This window comes from Carassius carassius, chromosome 43, assembly GCF_963082965.1.
Source record: "Carassius carassius chromosome 43, fCarCar2.1, whole genome shotgun sequence".
NCBI classification, from domain to species: domain Eukaryota; kingdom Metazoa; phylum Chordata; class Actinopteri; order Cypriniformes; family Cyprinidae; genus Carassius; species Carassius carassius.
This window is the reverse complement of record NC_081797.1, coordinates 27,190,788-27,209,783: the sequence shown is the minus strand read 5'-3', so window position 1 is coordinate 27,209,783 and position 18,996 is coordinate 27,190,788. Positions and strand designations below refer to the sequence as shown.

The following is an 18,996-nucleotide window of genomic DNA, read 5'->3' as shown; positions in this document are numbered from 1 at the left end:
GATGTATCATATCAATCACAAGTGCAGTATAGAGTACCTCTTCACGCTTTATATGTTACCCTTGGGAGATATCATCAGGAAACATGGTGTTAGCTTTCACTGTTATGCTGATGATACTCAGCTCTATATTTCTTCTAAAAACCTGGATGAGGAGTAATTTTGGTAACATTTGAAGCCCATATTTATACTACATTACAAGGATATTCTTAAGGCACTATAATGAATGCATAAAGCATTATAAAAACTTTATAATATGTTGTATCATCTCATGAATATTCATAAGAACAGTTTTAATGTATTATATTTACTTATGTGTGGTTATAGCTTTTAAGAGTGTGATGATTTATAACACTGAACACGTTGCATTTTACAACTTATCATACTTATCAGTGTTAATGTATTACAAGTTTCTTATCTTGCCATTTTTCAGATGCTACTTAAGTGGTTAAAGACCACTTATAAGTAGTAGTAGTAATAATAATAATAATAATAATAACTTTGTTTTCTCTCAAACAGCCATAAGATCAGATATCAGATCAGTTGAATGTGTTATATGAAACATTTGCCTTTAACTATTTTTATTGTAATATTAGTTTGATTATTTTTATGGTACCCTTTAGAAAGCTGCTGATAAGTAACTCTGAAACTTCATATCAACTAGGGGTCATTAGAGTATTAGTATGTCTGCTACTGTAAATATATGCTAACACTTAATTTTGATGGTCAACCAACAGATAGACTGACTATAAGTGTCTTTTCAAGAACGTCAGCTTATTCTACCATACTAGATTCTACCATTCTTAGCATACTAATACTCTAATGAGAGTAAGTTGGCATGTAGTTGCAAAATTGCTTATAGTCGATTGATTAAATGGACCATCAAAATAAAATGTAACCATATCCATCCATCCATCCATCCATCCATCTTCTTCTGCTTATCCGGGGCCGGGTCACATGGGCAGCAGTCTAAGCAGAGATGCCCACACTTCCCTCTCCCTAGACTCTTCTTCCAGCTCTTCCAGGGGGATACCGAGGCGTTCCCAGGCCAGCTAGAGACATAGTGTCCTCAGTTTTCCCCGGGGCCTCCTCCCGGTGGAACGTGCCCAGAACACCTTCCCAGGAAGGCGTCCAGGAGGCATCCGGAACAGATGCCTGAGCCACCTCAGCTGGCTCCTCTCGATGTAGAGGAGCAGCGGCTCTACTCTGAGCTCTTCCCGAGTGGCAGAGCTCCTCACCCTATCTCTAAGGGAGCGCCCAGTCACCCTGCGGAGAAAGCTCATTTCGGCCGCCTGTATCCGGGATCTTGTCCCACAGCTCATGACCATAGGTGAGAGTAGAAATGTAGATTGACTGGTAAATCAAGAGCTTCGCCTTGCAGCTCAGCTCCTTCTTTACCACGAAAAACAGGTACATTGACCGCATTACTGCAGAAGCTGCACCTATCCACTCGGACTCAATGTCTCCAGCCTCTGTCGGAATCCTGTCAAAGCTCTGCCGGAGGAGGGAATTGAAAATCTCTCTGACAGGGGGCTCAGCCAAACGTTCCCACCAGACCTTCACAATACGTTTGGGTCCACCAGGTCTTTCCAGCTTCCTCCCCCGCCATCAGATCCAACTCACCACCAGGTGGTGATCAGCTCCGCCCCTCTCTTTACCCGAGTGTCCAAGACATACTGCCGGAGGTCAGAGGAAATGACCACAAAGTCAATCAATGACCTCCTGCCTAGGGTGTCCTGGTGCACTGATGGACACCCTTATGCTTGAACATGGTGTTCGTTATGGACAAACTGACTTGTACAGAAGTCCAATAACAGAACACCACTCGGGTTCAGATCAAGGGGGCCATTCCTCCCAATCTCGTCCCTCCAGGTATCACTATCGCTGCCCACGTGAGCGTTGAATTTATATGGTTACATCTCCTCCTTGAACCGCATCCTTATTGTGGTGGAGGAGTCTGAGTACCCAAATGATCCTAGGAGCTATGTTGTCCAGCGCTATATGCCCCAGTAGGGTCTCCCAAGGCAAACAGGTCCTAGGTGACAGGTCAGACTAATAGTGGTTCAATAGCCCTTTATGAAAAATTTTAAAACAAGAACCGTGACGTCGCCCGGCATGGCGCAGATAGGCTTAGCCCGAGAAAGCAACATGGGGCCGACCTCCCGTGGACCCACCACCTGCGGGAGGAATCATAAGGGGCTGGTGCAATGTGGATCGGGCAGCGGTCGAAGGCAGGGGCCCCGACGACCTGATCTCTGGAAACGGAAACTGGCCTGAGGGACGTGGAATGTCACCTCACTGGCGGGGAAGAAGCCTGAGATTGTGCAGGAGGTTGAGAGGTACCAACTTGAGATAGTCGGGCTCACCTTCACGCACAGCTTGGGTTCTGGAACCACCCCCCTTGAGATAGGCTGGATTCTCTACTACTCTGGACCATATAAAACATTGAATTGTTTTTTCAGTTGGAGTATTAAGCTCACATCAGTTTATCAACATTAGCTCCACAGGAAACAAAATAAACCTGTATCAAACCTGTATCAACATATCTTTCAACATTAATCAGTCGCTATCAATTTTTCCTGGCTAACCTGTGATTACTACACCACCGTCAATGACTGTCACCACCACAAACTAGCAGGGTTGCAATATGCAAGATTTCTATAGATACTCTGAACACTGATATTGTAAATTCTCTTATTCAAGCCCTACCACAAATTGTTATCATCACTATTTATTTATCATCACTGCGTTATTGACACACTTTTTTCTAATGAATGTTGTTCAGTTGCTTTGACGCAATGTATTTTGTTTAAAGCGCTATATAAATAAAGGTGACTTGACTTGACTATCAATACCTATGTAGAAATTCATCATCAGCAACACCTCAACTCTTGCCGTTTGGTAAGGGGTCTATGATGTTTAGGACAGGACATGTATTTGAGTTTTAGGTTTGATGTTCTAAATATTGACTTTTGATGACTTTAGTAAATTGTAAAGCAGGACTCACATTTTGTGGACTTTCTGTCTGCAGATCAGCAGAACAATTAAACCCACCATGGTGGCGATGAGGAAGAGTCCAGCGCTGACCCCTGCAATGACTCCATTCAGTGGCTCTGAACACACACACAAATATGAACAATTAACCAGGCACATCTTACCAAATGGCCTTTAATATACTCAAGCCACGTGTGATACCTGCATCTGTCATGAAGGGCTTGGACAGGTATGTATCAGTATAGAGCGCAGAGAGATCCCCACTGAGTTTGGTAAAGGCTCGAATACTGAGTCTAAGAAACACAAGACAAACAGTTGAAGAGATCACCAACAATCACCTGACTGCTGACTTAAATATTAGTATACACTTTTTGTAAATAATATGATCACTGATCATAATATGGATGTTCTCTGTTTGACAGAAACCTGGCTAAAACCTGATGATTACATTATTTTAAATGAGTCCACCCCCCAAGATTACTGTTATAAACATGAGCCGCGTCTAAAAGGCAAAGGGGGAGGTGTTGCTTCAATTTATAACAAAGTTTTCAGGATAAAAGTAATGGTGCTTCATATAACATTATCCAGAGAAAAAAATGTTAATGATAAATCCCAGTTATGTTTGTACTGGCTACTGTATACAGGCCACCAGGGCACCATACAGACTTTATTAAAGAGTTTGGGTATTTTACATCCGAGTTAGTTCTGGCTGCAGATAAAGTTTTAATAGTTGGTGATTTTAATATCCATGTTGATAATGAAAAAGATGCATTGGGATCAGCATTTATAGACATTCTGAACTCTATTGGTGTTAGACAACACGTTTCAGGACCTACTCATTGTCGAAATCATACTCTAGATTTAATACTGTCACATGGAATTGATGTTGATAGTGTTGAAATTATGCAGCCAAGTGATGATATCTCAGATCATTATTTAGTTTTGTGCAAACTTCATATAGCCAAAATTGTAAATTCTACTTCTTGTTACAAGTATGGAAGAACCATCACTTCTACCAAAAAAGACTGCTTTTTAAGTTATCTTCCTGATGTATCCAAATTCCTTAGCATATCCAAAACCTCAGAACAACTTGATGATGTAACAGAAACTATGGACACTCTCTCTTTTCTAGCACTTTAAATACAGTTGCTCCTTTACACTTAAGGAAGGTTAAGGAAAACAGTTTGACACCATGGTATAATGAGCATACTCTCACCCTAAAGAGAGCAGCCCGAAAAATGGAGCGCAGCTGGAGGAAAACAAAACTAGAAGTATTTCGTATTGCTTGGCGGGAAAGTAACCTATCCTACAGAAAAACATTAAAAACTGCTAGATCCGATTACTTTTCTTCTCTTTTAGAAGAAAACAAACATAACCCCAGGTATTTATTCAATACAGTGGCTAAATTAATGAAAAATAAAGCCTCAACAAGTGTTGACATTTCCCAACACCACAGCAGTGATGACTTTATGAACTACTTTACTTCTAAAATTGATACTATTAGAGATAAAATTGCAACCATTCAGCCGTCAGCTACAGTATCACATCAGACAGTGCACTATAGACCCCCTGAGGAACAGTTCCACTCATTCTCTACTATAGGCGAGGAAGAACTGTATAAACTTGTTAAATCATCTAAACCAACAACATGTATGTTAGACCCTATACCATCTAAGCTCCTAAAAGAGGTGCTTCCAGAAGTCTGACTATTATTAATTCCTCATTGTCATTAGGATATGTCCCCAAAACCTTCAAACTGGTTGTTATTAAGCCTCTCATCAAAAAACCACAACTTGACCCCAAAGAACTAGTTAATTATAGACCAATCTCGAATCTCCCTTTTCTGTCCAAGATACTAGAAAAGGTGGTATCCTCACAATTATATTCCTTCTTAGAGAAAAATGGTATATGTGAGGATTTCTAGTCAGGATTTAGACCGTATCATAGTACTGAGACTGCTCTCCTTAGAGTTACAAATGATCTGCTCTTATCATCTGATCGTGGGTGTATTTCTCTATTAGTTTTATTGGATCTTAGCAAAGAGTATAGAAGCCCAAGAGGCGAAACTCTGTTGTGTTATGGGTAACAGTCTGTAGATGGCGCTGCGGAGGCGTGGCTGCCATTATGGACTGGAAGCTGCTGAAATCGTTAGCGCCAGTTTGAGTGTAGAGGTTTTGCTGTTCGTTTTTAGAAATCTATACAAAACTTGAACTGGCTAGTAGTACACTAGTTTCCGAAAGATGGTCAGAGTTCTTTTTTGTTCATGTGTGCATTTGCTAGATTATACACCTTTTTGACTAATGCTTCCATTCTATGTCAATGCCTCTTCTCTCACAAAAAGAAAAAAAATACAAACAAACTTATCATACACAAATACACACAATAGATGGTGGTGTCTGATTAATTACTGAGATCTTATGGCACCACTTCCATTTTAGTACTGTTTATAGTTCATATGTGCACTTGCTAGATTGCACATCTTTTTTTGTACCTTTCCGCCTGTAATAGGACATTCACCGATTGTTTTTGTTCTTGCCATTGAAACGTTCACTGTGTGCACTTTCACTGAAGATGTTGAAAAACAAGTTGTTAATATTTTTGTGATATTCTTGTTAAAGGTGACCTGTCTTTAGAAATGCCCATTTATAATTTTATTTATTTATTTATTTTTCCAAATCATATATATGGTGATGGTGATGTTCACTAATGTCAACATCAACATTTGAATAAATCTTATTACTGTGTGTCTGCCTATATATATTATTTCATGAATTTCTGTTATTCATATAACAAGGAAAATGCATAATAGAACATAAATATTGATAGATTAAAGGTTTGCAATAATTTTATAATTGTATCTTTGCAAACCGTAAGTGGTAGGCTAATGAAGCCGATTCGGTGGGGGACATACCCTTACAAAAAAGTGCTATAGGAATATTATATTATATAGGAATCAAAATATTATAGTAATCTTATAGGAATACTAGGCCTATAGTAATCTGGGACATACTACAGAAGTACAATAAGACTACTATAGAAATACTATAGCAGCTTCAAAATATTATATAGGTATTACAGAACATCACAGAAGTATGTTATGTTCTGTAATACCTCTATAATATCCTAGAGCCGCTATAGTATTTCTATAGTAGTCTTATAGTACTTCCATAGTAATATTTTGTCCCAAAATACTATTTTCCTAAGGGTAATTAGGCCATGCATAACCAACACATAGACGTATATTTTCTGTCATTTAACGTCATTTAACGTCGGTCATCCTCATTAATGTATTTTAAATTGTTTTAATATTTAGACATGATGACCAGAAAAAATTAAGTTCTGTTAAGTTTTTGTTATGTTAAGTTTTTCAGTGCCATAGACTCCCATTTTTTCTCGGCGTTTTCCTTCAGTTTTCAGTCCATAATGGCGGCTGCGCCATTACGTCATGGGGGCAACTGTTGCTATGGAGCGTTCTATTGAGTTTCGCCTCTTGGGCTTCTATACTCTTTGATCTTAGTGCTGTGTTTGACCCAACTGACCACAACATTCTTTTGCATAGACTTGAACACTTTGTTGGCATTAATGGAAGTGCATTAGCATGGTTTAAATCGTACTTATATGACCGCCATCAGTTCGTAGCAGTGAATGAAGATGTATCATATCGATCACAAGTGCAGTATGGAGTACCTCAAGGCTCAGTACTAGGGCTGCTACTCTTCACGCTTTATATGTTACCCTTGGGAGATATCATCAGGAAAACATGGTGTTAGCTTTCACTGTTATGCTGATGATACTCAGCTCTATATTTCTTCGCGGCCCGGTGAAACACACCAATTTGAAAAACTAATGGAATGCATAGTCGATATAAAAAACTGGATGACGAGTAATTTCTTACTGCTAAATTCTGAAAAAACAGGTGTTAATTATAGGACCTAAAAACTCTGCTTGTAATAACCTAGAACACTGTCTAAGACTTGATGGTTGCTCTGTCAATTCTTCGTCATCAGTTAGGAACCTAGGTGTGCTATTTGATCGCAATCTTTCCTTAGAAAGCCACGTTTCTAGCATTTGTAAAACTGCATTTTTCCATCTCAAAAATATATCTAAATTACGGCCTATGCTCTCAATGTCACATGCAGAAATGTTAATCCATGCATTTATGACTTCAAGGTTAGATTATTGTAATGCTTTATTGGGTGGTTGTTCTGCACGCTTAGTAAACAAACTACAGCTAGTCCAAAATGCAGCAGCAAGAGTTCTTACTAGAACCAGGAAGTATGACCATATTAGCCCGGTCCTGTCAACACTGCACTGGCTCCCTATCAAAGATCGTATAGATTTTAAAATATTGCTTAATAATTACTTATAAAGCCCTGAATGGTTTAGCACCACAGTATTTGAATGAGCTCCTTTTACATTATAATCCTCTACGTCCGCTACGTTCTCAAAACTAAATTTTTTAATAATTTGATAATACCTAGAATATCAAAATCAACTGCGGGCGGCAGATCCTTTTCCTATTTGGCGCCTAAACTCTGGAATAACCTACCTAACATTGTTCGGGAGGCAGACACACTCTTGCAGTTTAAATCTAGATTAAAGACACATGTCTTTAACCTGGCTTACACATAACATACTAATATGCTTTTAATATCCAAATCCGTTTAAGGATTTTTAGGCTGCATTAATTAGGTAAACCGGAACCGGAAACACTTCCCATAACACCCTATGTACTTGCTACATCATTAGAAGAATGGCATCTACGCTATTATTTGTCTGTTTCTCTCTTATTCCGAGGTCACCGTAGCCACCAGATCCAGTCTGTATCCAGATCAGAGGGTCACTGCAGTCACCCGGATCCAGTACGTATCCAGACCAGATGGTGGATCAGCACCTAGAAAGGACCTCTACATCCCTGAAAGACAGCGGAGACCAGGACAACTAGAGCCCCAGATACAGATCCCCTGTAAAGACCTTGTCTCAGATGACCACCAGGACAAGACCACAAGAAACAGATGATTCTTCTGCACAATCTGACTTTGCTGCAGTCTGGAATTGAACTACTGGTTTCGTCTGGTCAGAGGAGAACTGGCCCCCCAACTGAGCCTGGTTTCTCCCAAGGTTTTTTTCTCCATTCTGTCACCGATGGAGTTTCGGTTCCTTGCCGCTGTCGCCTCTGGTTTGCTTAGTTGGGGTCACTTCATCTAGAGCGATATCGTTGACTTGATTGCAAATAAATGCACAGACACTATTTAACTGAACAGAGATGACATAACTGAATCCAATGATGAACTGCCTTTAACTATCATTTTGCATTATTGACATACTGTTTTCCTAATGAATGTTGTTCAGTTACTTTGATGCAATGTATTTTGTTTAAAGCGCTATATAAATAAAGGTGACATGACATGACATGACATTAGGGACAGACAGCACACCATTTGACCTCCACATGTTTTTTAACAATGACATGGATGTGGATTTGAGCATCCTAGAAATGTGTCCAAGGGCTAAATGTGAGGTTAAGGATTTCACCCTTTAAACTAACATGATCCATTTACTGAGAGATTGGTTAAGTTTTGGACACACTGGTCATGTTGGAACACCCCATTAGCAACAAACAGCACAGGCTGTTGTCTGACTGTAGCATCAGATTCATCACCTGTATGCTGTCTTGGGTTTCAGTGGCCCATCACAGAAGATGGCCTGTTGTTGAGACGCATCAGCCGATGGTTTAGGATCACATCGTCCTCCCAGACACTCCATGCCCGACCCCAGGTAAATCTCAAACTCCTGCACTGTGTTCAGTCTCTTGTCGCAGTGGCTGGAGAAGTATTTGGTCTGATAAGCTTTAACCGAGCTGTTGGATCTGTAGACCAGGTATGAGGGAAGAGGATGTTTCTGGTATGGCTGCTGGTTTTCACTGTCTGAATCCAACCAAAGAAAGGGATCATTGCATTAATTTCATCTTGTAAGGAAAAAAGAGGATCACTGTGTAAAAAAGAAAGAGGAAATAATGTCTTCCAACCATCAGATTCAGTTACGATGATGCTGAAGTATTTCACAGCACCGTTGATGTCACTGAACCAGCTGCAGTTGAACTGGAAGAATATGGTTGACTTGGTAACCTGAACTGTATTCTCATCGATGTGAATTGAGGGCAGAGGTGGACCTGAGAAAGCATAAATCATCAGAAAACTTTTTGACAGTAACGTTTACTGAATAGTTTATATCAAACACAAAGCCCTAACTCACGGTCTATCATTGTGACCACATTTTCCATGACTGCCTCACTGGTCATGCTGTCAGAGATGACTTTTACAGAGACGATGTACTGCTTATGAGGCTCTAGATCTTTGATCAGATAGACGGTGTTCTCTTTGACTGTGCGCTGTGAGTATACCATTCTCTGAGAGCCCTTTCTCAAGCACTCAATGATGTACGAGTCAAAGTCAGCTTCGGGGGGACTCCAGGAACAGGAAATGGCTGTAGAGTTCTGAGGACGGCAGTGCAGACTCTGAACACGCTCAGGCTCTAAAGACAGGAAAAAACACACATTCCACTAGTGCTACACCTACAGATAATGCCATATGTTATTGCAGTTGAGTGGTTTATTGCTCTGCCATTAAGCAATAGAGCAGGGGGCTTATCTTATTAACTATATGTCTCAGTGTTACCGTCAGGGCAGAACTATTGTTCCAGCCACCCAAGACAGTTTCTCAAATAACTTGCCTGATTTATCTCAACTGATATGTGTACCCAAAAATACACATGAATTAGACAAAATGACTGGCAACATGGACACTATTTTCTCTAATACATTAGAAGCTGTTGCCCCCATCAAATTGAAAAAGGTTAGAGAAAAACTTACTGTGCCATGGTATAACAGTAATACTCACTCTCTCAAGAAAGTAACTCATTGTCTTGAACGCAAATGAAGAAAAACTAACTTGGAAGTTTTTAAAATTGCATGGAAAAACAGTATGTCCAGCTATAGACAGGCTCTAAAAACTGCTAGGGCAGAGCATATCCACAAACTCATTGAAAATAACCAATGATTACTGATTCAAATATTCCACCAACGTTAAATAGTAATGACTTTATGAATTTCTTCACTGATAAAATAGATAACATTAGAAATACAATAGCGAATGTAGATTCTACAGCGTCTAACACTTCAGTTTCATCCATCGCACCCAAAGATAAACTGCAGTGCTTTACAAATATAGGACAGGAAGAACTAAATAAACTTATCACTGTATCTAAACCAACAACATGTTTATTAGATCCTGTACCCACTAAATTACTAAAAGAGCTGTTACCTGTAGCCGAAGAACCGCTTCTCAATATCATTAACTCGTCGTTATCTTAAGGTCACGTCCCAAAACCATTCAAGCTGGCGGTTATCAAGCCTCTTATTAAGAAACCAAAACTAGATCCTAGTGAACTGGCAAATTATAGGTCTATTTCAAATTTATGTCTAAAATTTTAGTTGTGTCTTCTCAATTGAGCACCTTCCTGCACAAAAATGATCTGTATGAAGAATTAATAAGGTTTCAGGCCCCACCATAGCACAGAAACTGCACTTGTTAAAATTACAAATGACCTGCTTCTTGCGTCAGATCAAGGCTGCATCTCATTTCTAGTCTTACTTGATCTTAGTGCTGCGTTCGACACCATAGATCATGACATACTCATAGATCGATTACAAAACTATACAGGTATTCAAGGGCAGGCTGGTTGCGTTCCCTCAATTTAATATTGCGTTCCCTCATGGGAATGAATTAGTAAATCGTGTGCACAATTTATAAATCGAGTGAACGAAATAGTAAATCGAGGGAATGCAATAGTAATCGTGTGCACGTTTTAGTACAGTGAGGGAACGAATTAGTAAATCGTGCACACGATTTAGCCTACAATTTTTTCCTGCATGTCATGTGCGGGGCTCCGTAAAGGTGAACATCTTTTAGCTATATTTAGTGGAAACAGATAGGCCTATATTAATTGCAGGGTAAGTACAATGGTGTGAATTGATGCATCACCAACAAAGTATTTTAAAAAGGAAACATATAAATCTTACAGTTTTCCTTAAGTTGTATCCTTCAAATACAGTGGTATTTTTCATCATGTTTTGGAGATGTCTTCACATGACACCAACAGTATTATAATTGGACAGTGCCCGCCATAAGTGTACTTTATTGTTCTTGCTAAACATTTATATTTTCTTATAACCTGAGATCTGCAGTTTAGTTTAAAGATGTATTATAGTGCACCTATAGCAGTCCTTACTGTCATTAGAACAGCCACGGGAAAAGTGAGCAAGCTTATTCACTAGAAATGTGTCTAACTTCATATTATTTTTAACTTCTGTGAAATGACTATGTAATTTCAGTGCTTCTGAATCTCCATTAATGAAAGTGAATATGTATATCGAAATGAAAACAGAGTTGAAAATCCTTGTTTAATTCATTACTTTTCTCACTCCAGGAAAAAGATTACAGTACGGTGCACACATATTTAAGTTTTTTTTTTTTTTTTATAAATCCAGACACATTCATGGAAACATCGTACACACATTTCTACTGCCATTTTGTGCACGTGTAATTTTTATATTTGCTGCAGAGTTTAGCTCCCAAGATCTATCACACTTTAACAAGCTAATCTAGGTTTCAGGATCTTTACTAGAAAGTTATAAGCAGGTGAGTTCAATCAAGATTGGAATTAAACTCTGGAGGAAAGTCACGCCAGAGTTGAGAACCCCTGTAATACATACTCATACAAGTCTGTAGAGAGAGAGATGGCTGTAAAACTACTAAACTACGATCTTGCCCAAACTGAGATGATTCTGGTCACCAGTAGTCTCTCTGGTGAAATGATTAAAAAGCCTGGTTTGGACATACTGTTTCCTGCAGACTGATAAACTGATTGTTATACATGTGTGTCTGGTGCTCCACTGACTTGTCCTGATGCTCCTGTGGACCGAAGAGCTGTAGGTAGGGTTGTTGGTTCCAGCACCGCTGACTGTACGCAGGCTGATGTTGTACTGACGGCCAGGGTACATGCCTTTCAGAATACGGTTTCCAGATGTGGGGCTGTGGTAGGGGTTGAACACAGACAGATGGTCCCTGGGGCTCCACTGAAGGTCAAAGTCATCATAATCAGTGTTTTCTGGACTGCTCCAGGTGATCTCCAGTGAGGTGTTAGTGATTTCTCCGAAGGAAAACAAGACAGGCGGCCTAGGGACTACAATTCATCAAAACCATTAAGGAAAAGAGTCCAACATATAAAATCAGTACTGCAATTAAGTACTGATTCTAAAGTTAAACTCAAGGAAACTGTGAGCCATATTAAGGCTATTGAAATCAATTCAACACATCAAGCTCATGTTGTCATGTATTATTTCTTACGACTTACAGGACACACTTACCTGTCCTGCCGGTAGTGGTTGCCATGTTGGTCAGATCTCCACTGTGTGTAAGGACAACAGCCTGGTAAAGTCGTCCAGCCACCAGCCTTTGAAACGTGTAACTTCTGCTCTCCGGGCCCAAACTCTGCTCCGCATGTTGAGTCCCATCAGGATTGTAGATCAGGAGGGTGTAGCTGCTCACTTCACCCCCGGCCTGTTTCCAGCTCAACCACAGACTCTCAGAGCTTGTTCTACTCTCAGCATGCAAGAGCGTCACAGCTGCAGGAGCTACAGAAAACACATTTAACTAAAAAATTACTCTTATGATAATCCAGATATGGAAATTTTGGCCGATAATTTTTTATTTTTGAAAGATGATAACCAATGTGTTGGCCAATAAATCTAAATCCAAATTTTATATTTATATATTATATAATGGAAGAGCTGAATGGACACTGTTAAACTGAAGCACTGTTAATGGGTTAAACAGGTGATATAAATAAAAATATAAACATAATATTAAAACTATATAAAATATAAGCACAAAAAGATGCAAATTCTGTTGTCAAGACTCCTGTTGTGAATGCGCTCTTTGCTCTTCCGGTAACAATGCGCTAAAACACTGGTGCGCAAAGATTACAAAGACACAACATTATTTTACAGTGATGTTCTTAATATAATTTTATGTAGCTTTTGTGACAGACTTGCCCTGCACATTTTGCACTTCACTGTATTTTCCTTTTCAAAGTGATTCCAAACACATTTCAAGCAAGGCAAAGCCACCATGGTTTTAATATATTGCCCAAATTTATAAATTCACATTTATCGTCTAATACCGATATCGTGGCCAGTATATTGTACATCCCTAAATGTTTCACCCTTACCTCAGTGAACAAATGTGGCCAAAACAGTACAACTGTGATGAATATATGATCGTGTTTGCTGTTAAACTGCTTTGATTGGGCCTGACAATGAACTTTATCATAACAATCAAATGATACAATCAGAAAAGTACATTTTGGTTACTGACAAATTGGTGTTTGTTCACCTGTCCTGGCCCAGATGGACGTGTCATTGGTCTGATCCCCGCTGCGGGTCATAACGACCACCTTGTACTGAGTCCCAGGTTGAAGGTTTTGAAAAGAACAGTCTTGCATGTTCATCATTCCTGTTTTCTGATCTTGCAAGCTTTCATCTCCAGTAAACAGAGAAACATCAAATCCATCAAACTCCCCGTCTGGCAGATCCCAGTGGAACGACAGGCTTGTGGTTGTGTTGCTTAAGACAGACAGGTTATTAACAGTTGCTGGACCTAAAACACACATTTTTAGACACTGTAACAGTTCAGTTCATCTCCTGTATGATCAAGTTAAGACTGAGAAAAAGGCATCATCTACATACAGGTTCTGCCCTCAGCAAAGACAGCTTTGCTGCTGATTCCTCCGCTGATGGTTAGCATCACAACGCGATACTTTTTTCCTGGAGTGAGCTGTCTGAAGTACTGCTGGCTGGCTTCTGCGGTCTGAGAGCTGTTAGTCACCAGAGACCCTCGCTCATCCAGCAGCTGCAGCCGATAGCCGTCATACACCCCTCGACCTGCCTGCCATGACACCAGCAGACTGGATGTGCTGCGCTGGTCCTCCACCTGTAGAGCGCTCACGGAGGAGGGCACTGCAGAGGAAAGAAGCAATACAGCAACCCATGACTGGATCATGTCAATCTGAATAGGGATTAGTAGGTTAAATATTTAGATTGACAGAATAATTAAAACCACAGTACAGTATCTGTGCATCTTTTAACCCTCAAGCGTCCTTTAATTGGTCCTTAGTAGACAAATTTGGACACAGATGTCTCAGGTGTGGTCCCTTTTTTTTCTTCTTTTTTTATAAATGTCAAATCACTATCTTTGATAATATAAAAAATATTTATGTCATTTGTTTTGTGATTTTTGGTGTTTTGTATTTATTTACCACCAAAAGTGTCATATTTTTATGTAAAATATGCTTATTGTTATGTTATATTTACTTCTGTTAAAAAAAAAAAAGATCCAATAGGCTCAGACAGAGAGAGAAATAGCAGGAACCTTTGAGGTGACCAAATCAACAGTTTGGTACATTCTGAAAGAAAAAAAGAAATGCACTGGTGAGCTCAGAAACATAAGACCTGGACGTCAGCAGTGCTGGATCATCATAGGATCCTCTCCATGGTAAAGAAAAACCCTTTCACAACATCAGCCAAGAAAAGAACACTCTCCAGGAGGCAGATGTGTCTCTGTCAAAGTCTACAATCAAGAGAAGACTTCACCAGAGCAAACACAGAGGCTTCATCACAAGCTGCAAACAGGGCCAGTTTAGACTTTGCCAAAAAACATCTTAAAAATCACTTCTGGAAAAGAATTCTTTGGATGGATGAAATTACGATCAACCTGTAGCAGAATGACGACAAAAGTCGTCATCAGATTGGTTGAATTCTACAGGATTTCTGGGAGACGTGTGTGACATGTTCTTTAACGTTCAGCCTGGAAACAAAAATGCTGTGGCACAAAAACCCCTAACCCTAGGTTCGAATGAAAACGCTAATGACAAGCTAACGAGTGCTAACGCTTTGCAGGTGTACTGCACCCACGGATATAAAACAAAAGTGAACGATCAAAATTAATCTGATAAGATTGATCGATAATATCAGAAATATGGTGTGAATTAAGTTTTATATTATCACTTAAAAAAACAGAGAGTGATAGTAAGATAAAGATTCTAGAGAAAAAAATAAATAACAATAAAAACAGCTACACGGAGCTACGATTAGCTACAGAAGGCCAACAGGAAGTAGAGAAAACTGTCCGACAGCGACACCCGCAGTCAGGGAGTGGAAGAGAAGACAATGCTGAATAAAGTCGTAAGTTTCTAACTGGCCCTCTGATGTCACATGGACTACTTTGATGTATTTATTATCTTTCTGGACATGGACAGTATACCGTACACACAGCTTCAATGGAGGAACAGAAGTGATGTGACATTCAGCCAAGTATGGTGACCCATACTCAGAATTCGTGCTCTGCATTTAACCCATCCGAAGTACACACACACCGTGAACAAACACACAGATCAGAGGGCAGCCATTTATGCTGTGGCACCCGGGGAGCCATTGGGCTTCGATGCCTTGCTCTAACCAAAGTCATGGCTTTGCCGGCCCAAGATTTGAACCCACAACCCTAGGGTTAGGAGCCAAACTCTCTAACCACTAGGCCACGACTTCCCCAGGCTCTTGGACTATATCTAAAATATCTTAAACTGTGTTCTGAAGATGAACGGAGGTCTTAAGGGTTTGGAACGACATGAGGGTGAGTCATTAATGACATAATTTTTATATTTGGTTGAACTAACCCTTTAAGGCAACCATTGCCTGCCAAAGATTCTCAACAGAATATAAAAAATTAACATTTTATTCATGATTACATTTATTTGTCCCTGAAAATGGGGGTCTGTGAATGGTTGCAATTCCTCAGCATTTTATGTTGTGTTTTTGATCAACCCCTCCCATTAAAGCTTAAAGTCTGCACTTAAATTTAATCTTGATTGTTTTATTTTTAATTCTGTTCTGATGGCATACAGAGCTGAAATGATCAAAACTGTGTCAGTGTCCAAATATATATGGACCTGACTGTATTTAAAAAACATCACATTTCAATAGCTCAAACAGGTAAGAATTAACTAACCTACAGAGTTGCATAACTACAAAATATATCACAGGGCTACAGAACTATGGTAAACTACAGTACATAGCTACAGTGCAACTGAATGCTACATTACAGAGCTACAGAACTGTGGTAAACTACAGTACATAGCTACATAATTACAGTTAACTAATCTACAGAGTTACAAAACTACAGAACTTATACCACAGAGCTACAGAACTGTGGTAAACTACAGTACAGAGCTACAGAATTACAGTAAACTAATCTACAGAGTAACATAACTACAGAACTTATACCACAGAGCTACAGAACTGTGGTAAACTACAGTACATAGCTACATAATTACAGTTAACTAATCTACAGAGTTACATAACTACAGAACTTATACCACAGAGCTACAGAACTGTGGTAAACTACAGTACAGAGCTACAGAATTACAGTTAACTAATCTACAGAGTAACATAACTACAGAACTTATACCACAGAGCTACAGAACTGTGGTAAACTACAGTACAGAGCTACAGAATTACAGTTAACTAATCTACAGAGTTACAAAACTACAGAACTTATACCACAGAGCTACAGAACTGTGGTAAACTACAGTACAGAGCTACAGAATTACAGTAAACTAATCTACAGAGTAACATAACTACAGAACTTATACCACAGAGCTACAGAACTGTGGTAAACTACAGTACATAGCTACATAATTACAGTTAACTAATCTACAGAGTTACATAACTACAGAACTTATACCACAGAGCTACAGAACTGTGGTAAACTACAGTACAGAGCTACATAATTACAGTTAACTAACCTAAAGAGTTACAAAACTATGTCAAACTACAGAACAACAGAAAACTAAGAGCAACTGTGAACTCATCCACAGACCTAAAGAGCAAGAGGAGCTACAGTAAACCAAAATCACGGAGCCACAGAACAATACAACTCTGAACTACAGTGCAACAGAAACACATTAAATTATAAAGCCATATAATTGAAGCAAACTAAATCAGCAAGCTATACACTGTAGCAACTACAGAACTACAGTTAAATTAACAACAGAGCTCTCAAAATAAAACAGCCCAGGCATACTCACATGTCCTTCCATGAATTGAAACAGACCTGACTGTATTTAAAAAACATCACATTTCTATAACTCACAGGTAAGAATAAACAGTAAACCTAACAAGTAGCGTGGTTTAGTTTTTTGTTTAGAATCAACTCATTTGAAGTGTGTGTGTGTCTGTGTGGGTACTGTTGCTGATTGACATATTCTAAATAAAAAAATCAATCATTGGCTCATTTAAGTCTCGGTTTTAGTATGTTTGAGTGACTTTGATTGACTTTATGTGTTTTTATTCAACATAAAAAGCACTGTTATGGGCTCATTCAATGCTTTGTTTTCATGTGTGTGTGTGCGTGTGTGTGTGTCTGCCACATTAAGAATGTTTTATGGGCTCACCCCTTCATATGTGTGTAATGTATGACCTGCATTGTGTTGGATTTATCCATTTTTATTGGACAAATATAAATAATGCTCTGAATTTTATTATTTCCTATTCATTTCCTTTGGTTCCCTACTTAACTTTGTTGAATCAAGTCATTTTTGTGTATTCAGATGTCAAACTTAGGAAAAGTAGCCAAGTCTAGTACTGCTCAGATTAAAGAAACTAAAAGATTAAAAAAAAAAAAAGAATAAAAAAAAAAGATTTTGCCCAAATTTGAGATGCTTGAGAGTTAAGCGTGCCACCGCAGGCTGTGCAGTACACTGGTATGACCGTGATGTTTCAGGCATACAGGCATACAGGCCCCATCTTGACCAAATTATTAATCATAACAAAAACAACAGAAAAACACACACATATTATATATATATATATATATATATATATATATACAACCCGAATTCCGGAAAAGTTGGGACGTTTTTTAAATTGTAATAAAATGAAAACTAAAGGAATTTCAAATCACATGAGCCAATATTTTATTCACAATAGAACATAGATAACGTAGCAAATGTTTAAACTGAGAAATTTTACACTTTTATCCACTTAATTAGCTCATTTAAAATTTAATGCCTGCTACAGGTCTCAAAAAAGTTGGCACGGGGGCAACAAATGGCTAAAAAAGCAAGCAGTTTTGAAAAGATTCAGCTGGGAGAACATCTAGTGATTAATTAAGTTAATTGATATCAGGTCTGTAACATGATTAGCTATAAAAGCTTTGTCTTAGAGAAGCAGAGTCTCTCAGAAGTAAAGATGGGCAGAGGCTCTCCAATCTGTGAAAGACTGCGTAAAAAAATTGTGGAAAACTTTAAAAACAATGTTCCTCAACGTCAAATTGCAAAGGCTTTGCAAATCTCATCATCTACAGTGCATAACATCATCAAAAGATTCAGAGAAACTGGAGAAATCTCTGTGCGTAAGGGACAAGGCCGGAGACCTTTATTGGATGCCCGTGGTCTTCGGGCTCTCAGACGACACTGCATCACTCATCGGCATGATTGTGTCAATGACATTACTAAATGGGCCCAGGAATACTTTCAGAAACCACTGTCGGTAAACACAATCCGCCGTGCCATCAGCAGATGCCAACTAAAGCTCTATCATGCAAAAAGGAAGCCATATGTGAACATGGTCCAGAAGCGCCGTCGTGTCCTGTGGGCCAAGGCTCATTTAAAATGGACTATTTCAAAGTGGAATAGTGTTTTATGGTCAGACGAGTCCAAATTTGACATTCTTGTTGGAAATCACGGACGCCGTGTCCTCCGGGCTAAAGAGGAGGGAGACCTTCCAGCATGTTATCAGCGTTCAGTTCAAAAGCCAGCATCTCTGATGGTATGGGGGTGCATAAGTGCATACGGTATGGGCAGCTTGCATGTTTTGGAAGGCTCTGTGAATGC

At 39.2% G+C, this 18,996-nt stretch overlaps 1 protein-coding gene across 1 annotated transcript in view; it reads right to left on the bottom strand.

Annotated features, from left to right (window-relative positions):
* Positions 1–18,996, bottom strand: part of LOC132124767 (receptor-type tyrosine-protein phosphatase beta-like) — a 51,742-nt gene that overhangs the window by 5,237 nt on the left and 27,509 nt on the right. The window contains exons 13-21 of the mRNA XM_059535919.1: positions 13,799–14,068; positions 13,446–13,709; positions 12,419–12,685; positions 11,950–12,234; positions 9,247–9,525; positions 9,020–9,163; positions 8,654–8,918; positions 3,193–3,284; positions 3,005–3,110 (exon numbers count right to left, since the gene is read on the bottom strand). Of these exons, the coding sequence (XP_059391902.1) occupies positions 3,005–3,110; positions 3,193–3,284; positions 8,654–8,918; positions 9,020–9,163; positions 9,247–9,525; positions 11,950–12,234; positions 12,419–12,685; positions 13,446–13,709; positions 13,799–14,068 (1,972 nt within the window). The remainder of the gene's footprint in view (positions 1–3,004; positions 3,111–3,192; positions 3,285–8,653; positions 8,919–9,019; positions 9,164–9,246; positions 9,526–11,949; positions 12,235–12,418; positions 12,686–13,445; positions 13,710–13,798; positions 14,069–18,996) is intronic.